Here is an 11,022-nt window from a genome sequence, read left to right as displayed (position 1 = left end):
TTGAAAGACTAGGCATGTTTACATTGGAAAAGCGGAGACTAAGAGGGGATATGATCAACATCTACAAATATATAAGGGGACAATACACAGAGCTTGCGCAGTACCTGTTTTTGGTTAGATCAACACAGAGGACTCGTGGACACTCGCTCAGGTTAGAGGAGAGGAGATTCCGCACAATACGGCGTAAAGGCTTTTTCACGGTAAGGACAATACGTGTTTGGAATTCCCTGCCCGAGGGAGTTGTAATGGCGGAATCTGTCAACATCTTTAAGAATGGGTTAGATAAATTCCTAATGGATAAGGATATCCAGGGGTATGGTGCATAGTAATGCATTATAGTTACTATAAATAGGGATAAAATGCAACGGCTGACAGCAGCATCAGTCAGAAATTTTAGTCAAATCATCATGCATAGGAGACCACAAATAGGTTGAACTCGATGGACAATTGTCTTTTTTCAACCTCAGATACTATGTTACTATGTTACTATTTAGATCAATGATATTTTTTTAATATGTGTGTGTTTATTTTTATAGATATTTATACTTTCTTCTGGACAATGGCACTCACAGAATGATTCTCCCCGAGCCTTCTATCCATACCAATGTTACAGAGCATATTGTACGCAGCACTGGCATTCAGGATTTCATCATCAGTTTTCAGTCCAAAAGAACCATTTATGCAAGGAGCGTTGGTCCAGGAGATTTTGACTCCGTATCTGTTTTTACAGATGGATCCAATTATCTGCTCCTAAGACAGACACATGATGACACGGTTAAAGAAATTAGAAGTTTTCTTTATTTCAATGACACTTTAATGTTCACAGATTGAAATGTTGTACTTTATGAAGATTATGTCATGGACCAATACTGGTACAATGAATACTTAGTGACCTGTGACTTAGCAGCCTCACCATCATCTGACTATCATAACCAGTGCCGTAACTAGACATTTTAGTGCTGTGTGCAAGAAACAGCATCGGTCCCGCCCCCCCCCTCTATTATACAATACAGGGTCAATGCATGTGCCAAAAATATAGGGGCGTGACTTCATGGGGAAAGGGCATAGCCACAGAGCTCCCTTTTACATATTACGTTAGGCAGAGCTCCCTTTTACACAGTACGGCAGGTATAGTCCCCTTTTGCACATTTCGGCAGCAGAGTCCCCCTTTTTTACATATTAGGCAGGCAGAGTCCCCCTTTTTTACACATTAGACAGGCAGTCCCCCCTTTTTACACATTTCAGTAGCAGAGCCCCCCTTTTTACACATTAAGGGAGCAGAGTCCCCTTTTTACACATTAGGCAGCAGAGTCCACCTTTTTTTTTTTTTTTACACATTACAACAGCAGAGTCTCCTTTTTGTTACACATTAGGCAGGCAGAGTCCCCCTTTTTACACACATTATGGCAGTAAAGCCACCCTTTTTTTACACATTAGGCAGGCAGAGTCCCCCTTTTTTACATATTACAGTAACAGAGTCCCCCTTTTTTTACACATTTAGCATTAAGTAGGCAGAGTCCCGTCCTCCCCCCCGCCCTTTTTTTTTTTTTTACACATTACATCACCAGAGTCTCCCTTTTTTTTACACATTAGGCAGGCATTCCCCTCTTTTTTTTTACATATTACATCAGCAGGATCCCTATTTTTTCCACATTAGGCAGGCATTCCCCCTTTTTCTACACATTACATCAGCAGGAACCCTATATTTTTTCAGATTAGGCAGGCATTCCCCCTTTTTTTTACATATTTCATCAGCAGGATCCCTATTTTTTTTCCACATTAGGCAGGCATTCCCCCTTTTTTTTTACACATTACATCAGCAGGATCCCTATATTTTTTCAGATTAGGCAGGCATTCCCCTTTTTTTTTTACATATTACATCAGCAGGATCCCTATATTTTTTTCCACATTAGGCAGGCATTCCCCCTTTTTTTATACATTACATCAGCAGGATCCCTATATTTTTGCAGATTAGGCAGGCATTCCCCTTTTTTTACACATTACATCAACAGGATCCCTATATTTTTCCAGATTAGGCAGGCATTCCCCCTTTTTTTTACACATTACATCAGCAGGATCCCTATATTTTTCCAGATTAGGCAGGAATTCCCCCTTTTTTTACATATTACATCAGCAGGGTCCTAGAGAGAGAGTGTGTGATAGAGAGAGCGTGTGTGATAGATAGAGATAGAGAGTGTGTGTGTGTGTGTGTGTGTTACGCACCTGGGGGGGCACAATCCGGCATCCAGAAGATGGCAGAGACACCCATCAGCAGCAACGCTCCAGAGGCGGACAAGCGGCAGGACACAGGCGACGGGACTATCAGCTGGCGGCTGCAGAAGAGCTCCCAGTTGCTTGCAGCGGCCAGCGGGACCCAGGTACAGCGGCGGCGGCGGGACTAAAGGGCGGAGTGGGGGAATGAAGAGTACTGTGGAAGAGCTCCCTGTTACTTGCAGTGGCAGTGGCCAGCGGGACTCAGGGACAGCTGCGGCGAGGGCCGGTGGCGGCGGGACTAAGAGATGGAGCAAAGGGACAGGGGGATGGTGTGTGCTGCTGCCAGTTGGCAGCTACAGCAGTGCTCCCAGTCCCTTGCAGGGGGATGGGGGGAGACAAGTGGCGGCTGTGAGACTTTCAGTGGTGACTTTCTGCAGCTAACAGCCGTGTGCTGCCGGATGATGTGTCTTCATTGCATTTGTGCTGTGGGCAAGGCACCATTGGCACACATCTAGTTACGGCACTGATAATAACATAATTTTGTATGCAGAGTCTACCTAACCAATTGCCTGGCCAAGCTGCCCTGAGCATGTGATGGCAGTGTTTGGAACAGAATCTGCTACAATCATTTGGAAGCAACCAAAGTTAAATGTTGGAGCTAGTAAGTTTAACTTTACTGAACAATATTGTTTAGATCAATTTTTAAACTCATATCAACTATATATGATAAGTAAAATCTTCTTTTGTTTCTTAAGTATGTTGTGATCACAAACAACATATTTCGTCTCATTTAATTAAGAGTCATTATTACAATCTCCTTTGAATGTTTATGGTTTTTATTGTCAGATATTGTTGTGAATGGGTAGGGGCGCAACAAGGGGGGGGGCGCTAAGGGGTTACATGCCCCGGGCACCGGATTTGAGGGGGCACCAAGAACTCTGCCCTGTTCCCTCAACCAGCTGCTCCTCCACCCCCACCCACCAAAATCACCTCCCATAGCCCCCCTGTACACACAGCTCAGGTGCCTGGACCCACTGGCAATCGTAATTGACAGTGTAGCTGCAGTGCCAGCAATGACTCACTCACCGCTGATTCTGGGCTGAGTAGTGTCTTCCGCAGCCACTGTCCTCCTTTATGTGCATGTGCGATGTCAGAGATTTCTGACGTCCATCTAGGAGCCATCTTCAGCAGCAGATCAGTGCTGGTGCGCTGGGTGCGGTGGACAATTTGCAGAGCTGCGGGCCTGTCTCCTGTCTGTCCCCTTTGCAGTAGTAGCATATTGGGTAACTTGCTCTTTATTTTTTTAAACTATTATTTATTAATTTTAGTATCACCCTGCCTGGCCAACCTGCTGCGTCAAGGGTCTCATTCTCTCTACTGTGCAGTGTAATGAGAGTAAGGTTGCACTACTGTGTGGAGTATTTTGTAATTTTTATTTATTTATTTGTAGTTATTTAATTTTTTTGGGTGGTGGTGTGCAGCTAAATTACTGCCTTGCCCCGGAGCTGAAAATCCTAGTTTCAGTACTGAAATGGGGCATGGAACTCTTCAGTTTGAAGGATGGTTAATGTTAATTATAAAACAAAGGGGGTCATTCCGAGTTGTTCGCTCGCAAGCGGATTTTAGCAGATTTGCTCATGCTAAGCCGCCGCCTACTGGGAGTGAATCTTAGCATCTTAAAATTGCGAACGATGTATTCGCAATATTGCGATTACACACCTCGTAGCAGTTTCTGAGTAGCTTCAGACTTACTCGGCATCTGCGATCAGTTCAGTGCTTGTCGTTCCTGGTTTGACGTCACAAACACACCCAGCGTTCGCCCAGACACTCCCCCGTTTCTTCGGCCACTCCTGCGTTTTTTCCGGAAACGGTAGCGTTTTTGCCCACACGCCCATAAAACGGCCTGTTTCTGCCCAGTAACACCCATTTCCTGTCAATCACATTACGATCGCCAGAACGATGAAAAAGCCGTGAGTAAAAATCCTAACTGCATAGCAAATTTACTTGGCGCAGTCGCAGTGCGGACATTGCGCATGCGCATTAAGCGGAAAATTGCTGCGATGCGAAGATTTTTACCGAGCGAACAACTCGGAATGACCCCCAAAGAAAATTATATAAAATTGTGCCTAATGTGCATGCATTGACAGTATGAGCCAAATAAATGTGGTAGTATTGGCTTGGAATGGTGGTTTAAAAGACATTTTCTCAACTTTAGATGCTGAAAGCAATACTTTAACCTCAAGTCATATTTGTGCATACCTTGTGGCATATGGTATGTAATTGCAAAATCTGATTATTAGGACTATCTCTATGTGCAGAAATGTTCCTCCTAGGGGTTTATCTACAAAGCGTTAGCACTGTTTGTGTTTCTACCCGGTATGTAACACGGCAGTGCTTTTACTATCCATGTTTTGCTGGTAAAAACATTGCCCTTTTCAATTTTGTCCATAAACATGATCAGAAGTGGCGGGTTTTAGCGCCACCTACTGTATTTTGCAGTCCTCAGAAATGTCGCTGTAATATTAATGTGCACTAAGGGCCTAATTCAGACCTGATTGCTAGCAAGTAATTTTTGCACTGCTGCGATCAGACAGTCACCGCCTACAGGGGGAGTGTGTTTTAGCTGTGCAAGTGTGCGAACGCATGTGTAGCAGAGCTGTACAAGTAAATTTTGTGCAGTCTCTGCGCAGCCCAGGACTTACTCAGCCGCTACGATTATATCAGCCTGTCCGGAGCCGGAATTGACGATAGGAACCCTCCCTGCTAACGCATGGACATGCCTACGTTTTCCTACGACACTCCCTGAAAACGGTCAGTTGACACCGACAAACGCCTTCTTCCTGTCAATCTCCTTGCGATCGCCTGTGCGAATGAATCCGTCACACAAACCCATCACTGAGCGACGATCCGCTTTGCACCCATGCGATGCGCCTGCGCATTGCGGTGCATGCGCAGTTTGGAACTGACCGCCCGATGTGCGATAACGCACAGCAGCGATCAGGTCTGAATTATCCCCTAAATTTTAAAGGTTAGCCGTAAAGATGAGGAAAGCTCTTTTAAGGGTTATATGCAAGGTTAATTCCCTTTAGTTTCTCTATTCTGTGCAATGGCTATTCTGTACAGTGGGCCTGATTCAAACATGGACATAATTTGCACCTAAACACAGATGTTCAATGTTCCTGGGGGAAAATAAACCACATTTCTATGCAGAATAAGTAGCACATAGACAGGGCCGGATCTACCCCTTGTGGCGCCCAGTGCGAGAGTTTCCACTGGTGCCCCCCCCGTGGCAAAACAGTTAGTGTGCGGGGGTGTGTGGCTTCATAGGGGAGGGGCGTGGCCAGTTATGCTCCCAGTAGCTGTGCCCCCCAGTTGATTTGCCCCTGTAGATATGCCCCCTCTTTATTTGCCCCCAGTAGTTGTGCCCCCTCTTTATTTGCCCCCAGTATTTGTGCCTCCTCTTTATTTGCCCCCAGTAGTTGTGCCCCCTCTTTATTTGCCCCCAGTATTTGTGCCTCCTCTTTATTTGCCCCCAGTAGTTGTGCCCCCTCTTTATTTGCCCCCAGTATTTGTGCCTCCTCTTTATTTGCCCCCAGTAGTTGTGCCCCCTCTTTATTTGCCCCCAGTATTTGTGCCTCCTCTTTATTTGCCCCCAGTAGTTGTGCCCCCTCTTTATTTGCCCCCAGTATTTGTGCCTCCTCTTTATTTGCGCCCAGTAGTTGTGCCCCCTCTTTATTTGCCCCCTGTCGCTGTGCCCCCTATCACCGCTTACACACACACACACACACACACACACACACACACACACACACACACACACACACACACACACACACACACACACAAAATAATAAAAACAATACTTACCACTGCCCCGCTCCTGCTTCCCGACTGCTTCTTCTGCTGCTGCTGCTGCTCCGTCAGTCTGGCCGCCGGCTCCTCTCTATGGGAGAGACGTCAATGACGTCTCTCCCATAGCGCCGCACAGACACTAGAGGTCAATAACGACCTGTAGTGTCTGTGCCTGGAGCCGGCTGCAGCGGACGCCCACACAGCCCACGGCGTCTGCTGCAGCCGTGGAGCGGGGAGCGGGGTGCGGGCAGGCGGCGGTGCCTGCGGGGTGACTGCGGCCGCGCCCCCAGGCCGCAGCACCCCGGGCAAAGGCACTGCTTGCCCGCACCAAGATCCGCTCCTGCACATAGATAGCACATATGCCTCCCTTCCCCTGTAAATAACAGGAGCAGCTACACCAGGAATAGGTCTGGATGTTTTGCTTCATTGTACTTACTAGAGATGGGCAATAAGACAGTACACAATTCATATGCATTGTAGGAGGTGGCCCAAAAATTTAGCTAGTACGTACCTAAATTGCCTAGAGCCTGTTAAATGCAAATCAAGCTAATAAACTAGTCAGCAGCCTTCCCCATTGCCATTTTCCAAAAGTGGGCCAGTACACTGTAATCCTGCAATTAGATCACAGCTAAGAGCAGTAACACCATGTTTGCATAATTGTGTGTGTCTTAGACACATTGGGGGTAATTCAGAGTTGATTGCAGCAGCAAATTTGTTAGCAGTTGGGCAAAACCATGGGGGTAATTCCAAGTTGATCGCAGCAGGAAATTTTTTAGCAGTTGGTCAAAACCATGTGCACTGCAGGGGGGGGCAGATATAACATGTGCAGAGAGAGATAGATTTGGGTGTGGTGAGTTCATTCTGCAATCTAATTTACAGTGTAAAAATAAAGCAGCCAGTATTTACCCTGCACAGAAACAAAATAACCCACCCAAATCTAACTCTTTCTGCACATGTTATATCTGCCTCCCCTGCAGTGCACATGGTTTTGCCCAACTGCTAAAAAATATCCTGCTGCGATCAACTTGGAATTACCCCCCATGTGTACTGCTGGTGTGGCAGATATAACATTTGCAGAGAGAGTTAGATTTGGGTGGGTTATTTTGTTTCTGTGCAGGGTAAATACTGGCTGCTTTATTTTTACACTGCAATTTAGATTTCAGTTTGAACACACCACACCCAAATCTAACTCTCTCTGCACATGTTATATCTGCCTCCCCTGCAGTGCACATGGTTTTGCCCAACTGCTAACAGATTTGCTGCTGCGATCAACTCTAAGTTAGGCCCAATCAGCGAACCAGTGTGGCCAGCAGCCATCTTCCTCATCAGCATGCAACAGGGCTTGAGTACCTACAAATCATGTCCCTCCAAAGAGCCAACTTTGCACATGTTGTGTGGCCACTTTGTGGCGCATTTTTCATCCTCATGCCCTTACTTGTACTCAACAAAGTCCAGTCTACAACTCTTTTAGGATAGCTTTATTCATTATTTTTAAAATATGGTTTAGCTTAGAATTTATGGGGCTTGTTCTCCCACTGTTTACATGGGTTTTCTCACATTCTCTGTATAACAGGTTTGGCAATATACTGTATACAGTAAATAATTGTTATAATAATATCTCAAATTAATCATCAGAATGAGGGGCTGGTGTGATTTGTCTTTTATATGTGTCAATTTTCTTTAATTTAAAGCTTATTATTTCATTGATGTGATAATTGTTCCTAGAAATTAGATTTTTCATAGAAGTACAGCATTAAGGTACAAAATCCATCCCATTATACATGTTTATGACTGAGACCCAAACCGGGGACCTCATAGATGATTGTCAATTAAGGACTATTGCATGGTGGAAAAGTCTTTATGCACTCCCATAAAGCAAGAAACGCCCATGTAGTAAATGTGCCCTCTGTCTCATTTCAATAATACTGTCATACAAAATGAACTCTCATTTCTGCACTTCACTGCAAAACTAGGCATGCTTATGCACCTTATCCGTTTTTAGCAAGGAATGATGTTAACCTGTCCACTTTCTCTTGTTGGCCTGTACACAACTTGGCACCCCGTCATATGCCACCATCCTGGCCTGCAAATCTGTGAACATCCTATAAAAAGCAGGTACAACTGAACAAAGTAGAGTCTTATGTCATAAAATAAGAATTTACGCACCGGTAATTCTATTTCTCGTAGTCCGTAGTGGATGCTGGGACTCCGTAAGGACCATGGGGAATAGCGGCTCCGCAGGAGATTGGGCACAACTATAAAGAAAGCTTTTAGACTACTGACTCCTCCCACTAAGACCCTCCTCCAGACTTCAGTTAGGATACTGTGCCCGGAAGAGCTGACACAATAAGGAAGGATTTTGAATCCCGGGTAAGACTCATACCAGCCACACCAATCACACCGTATAACTCGTGATACAATACCCAGTTAACAGTATGACAACAACTGAGCCTCTCAACAGATGGCTCAACAATAACCCTTTAGTTAAACAATAACTATATACAAGTATTGCAGACAATCCGCACTTGGGATGGGCGCCCAGCATCCACTACGGACTACGAGAAATAGAATTACCGGTGAGTAAATTCTTATTTTCTCTGACGTCCTAAGTGGATGCTGGGACTCCGTAAGGACCATGGGGATTATACCAAAGCTCCCAAACGGGCGGGAGAGTGCGGATGACTCTGCAGCACCGAATGGGCAAACTCTAGGTCCTCCTCAGCCAGGGTGTCAAACTTGTAGAATTTAGCAAACGTGTTTGACCCCGACCAAGTAGCTGCTCGGCAAAGTTGTAAAGCCGAGACCCCTTGGGCAGCCGCCCAAGAAGAGCCCACCTTCCTCGTGGAAAGGGCTTTCACTGATTTAGGATGCGGCAGTCCAGCCGCAGAATGTGCAAGCTGAATCGTACTACAGATCCATCGAGCAATAGTCTGCTTTGAAGCAGGTGCACCCAACTTGTTGGGCGCATACAGGATAAATAGCGAGTCAGTCTTTCTGACTCCAGCTGTCCTGGAAACATAGATTTTCAGGGCCCTGACTACGTCCAACAACTTGGAAGCCTCCAAGTCTTTAGTAGCCGCAGGCACCACTATAGGTTGGTTCAGATGAAAAGCCGATACCACCTTAGGGAGAAACTGGGGACGAGTCCTCAATTCTGCCCTATCCATATGGAAAAGATAAGGGCTTTTACACGACAAAGCCGCCAATTCTGATACACGCCTGGCCGAAGCCAAGGCCAACAACATGACCACTTTCCACGTGAGATATTTCAATTCCACGGTTTTAAGTGGCTCAAACCAATGTGACTTTAGGAAATCCAACACCACGTTGAGATCCCAAGGTGCCACTGGAGGCACAAAAGGGGGCTGAATATGCAGCACTCCCTTAACAAAAGTCTGAACTTCAGGTAGTGAAGCCAGTTCTCTCTGGAAGAAAATCGATAGAGCCGAAATCTGGACCTTAATGGAACCCAATTTTAGGCCCATAGTCACCCCTGACTGTAGGAAGTGCAGAAAACGGCCCCGCTGAAATTCCTCCGTTGGGGCCTTCCTGGCCTCACACCACGCAACATATTTTCGCCAAATGCGGTGATAATGGTTTGCGGTAACTTCTTTCCTAGCTTTAATCAGCGTAGGAATGACTTCCTCTGGAATGCCTTTTTCCTTCAGGATCCGGTGTTCAACCACCATGCCGTCAAACACAGCTGCGGTAAGTCTTGGAACAGACAGGGCCCCTGCTGCAGCAGGTCCTGTCTGAGCGGCAGAGGCCATGGGTCCTCTGAGATCATTTCTTGAAGTTCCGGGTACCAAGCTCTTCTTGGCCAATCCGGAACAATGGGTATAGTTCTTACTCCTCTTCTCCTTATTATCCTCAGTACCTTTGGTATGAGAGGAAGAGGAGGGAACACATAAACCGACCGGTACACCCACGGTGTCACTAGAGCGTCCACAGCTATCGCCTGAGGGTCTCTCGACCTGGCGCAATATCTTTCTAGCTTTTTGTTTAGGCGGACGCCATCATGTCCACCTGTGGCTTTTCCCAACGGTTTACAATCAGTTGAAAGACTTCCGGATGAAGTCCCCACTCTCCCGGGTGGAGGTCGTGTCTGCTGAGGAAGTCTGCTTCCCAGTTGTCCACTCCCGGAATGAACACTGCTGACAGTGCTAGCACGTGATTTTCCGCCCATCGGAGAATCCTTGTGGCTTCTGCCATCGCCGTCCTGCTTCTTGTGCCGCCCTGTCGGTTTACATGGGCGACTGCCGTGATGTTGTCTGACTGGATCAGTACCGGCTGGTTTTGAAGCAGGGGTTTTGCCTGACTTAGGGCATTGTAAATGGCCCTCAGTTCCAGAATATTTATGTGTAGGGAAGTCTCCTGACTTGACCATAGTCCTTGGATGTTTCTTCCCTGTGTGACTGCCCCCCAGCCCCGAAGGCTGGCGTCCGTTGTCACCAGGACCCAGTCCTCTATGCCGAATCTGCGGCCCTCTTGAAGATGAGCACTTTGCAGCCACCACAGCAGAGACACCCTGGTCCTCGGAGACAGGGTTATCAGCCGATGCATCTGAAGATGCGATCCGGACCACTTGTCCAACAGGTCCCACTGAAAAGTTCTTGCATGGAACCTGCCGAATGGAATTGCTTCGTAGGAAGCTACCATCTTTCCCAGGATCCGTGTGCAGTGATGCACCGACACCTGTTTTGGTTTTAGGAGGCCTCTGACTAGAGATGACAGCTCCTTGGCCTTCTCCTCCGGGAGAAACACTTTTTTCTGTTCTGTGTCCAGAACCATCCCCAGGAACAGTAGACGTGTCGTAGGGACCAGCTGTGACTTTGGAATATTTAGAATCCAGCCGTGCTGTTGTAGCACCTCCCGAGATAGTGCTACCCCGACCAACAACTGCTCCCTGGACCTCGCCTTTATCAGGAGATCGTCCAAGTACGGGATAATTAAAAC

At 46.6% G+C, this 11,022-nt stretch overlaps 1 protein-coding gene across 1 annotated transcript in view; it reads left to right on the top strand.

Annotated features, from left to right (window-relative positions):
• Positions 1–544: 544 nt before the first annotated feature.
• ROS1 (ROS proto-oncogene 1, receptor tyrosine kinase) overlaps positions 545–11,022 on the top strand; it is a 311,501-nt gene continuing 301,023 nt past the window's right edge. The window contains 2 exon segments of the mRNA XM_063919336.1: positions 545–714; positions 827–872. Of these exon segments, the coding sequence (XP_063775406.1) occupies positions 574–714; positions 827–872 (187 nt within the window). The 5' untranslated portion in view covers positions 545–573.

This window comes from Pseudophryne corroboree, chromosome 4, assembly GCF_028390025.1.
Source record: "Pseudophryne corroboree isolate aPseCor3 chromosome 4, aPseCor3.hap2, whole genome shotgun sequence".
NCBI lineage: Eukaryota > Metazoa > Chordata > Amphibia > Anura > Myobatrachidae > Pseudophryne > Pseudophryne corroboree.
The sequence above is the reverse complement of the archived record's forward strand: the minus strand, read 5'-3'. Positions and strand labels throughout refer to the sequence as shown.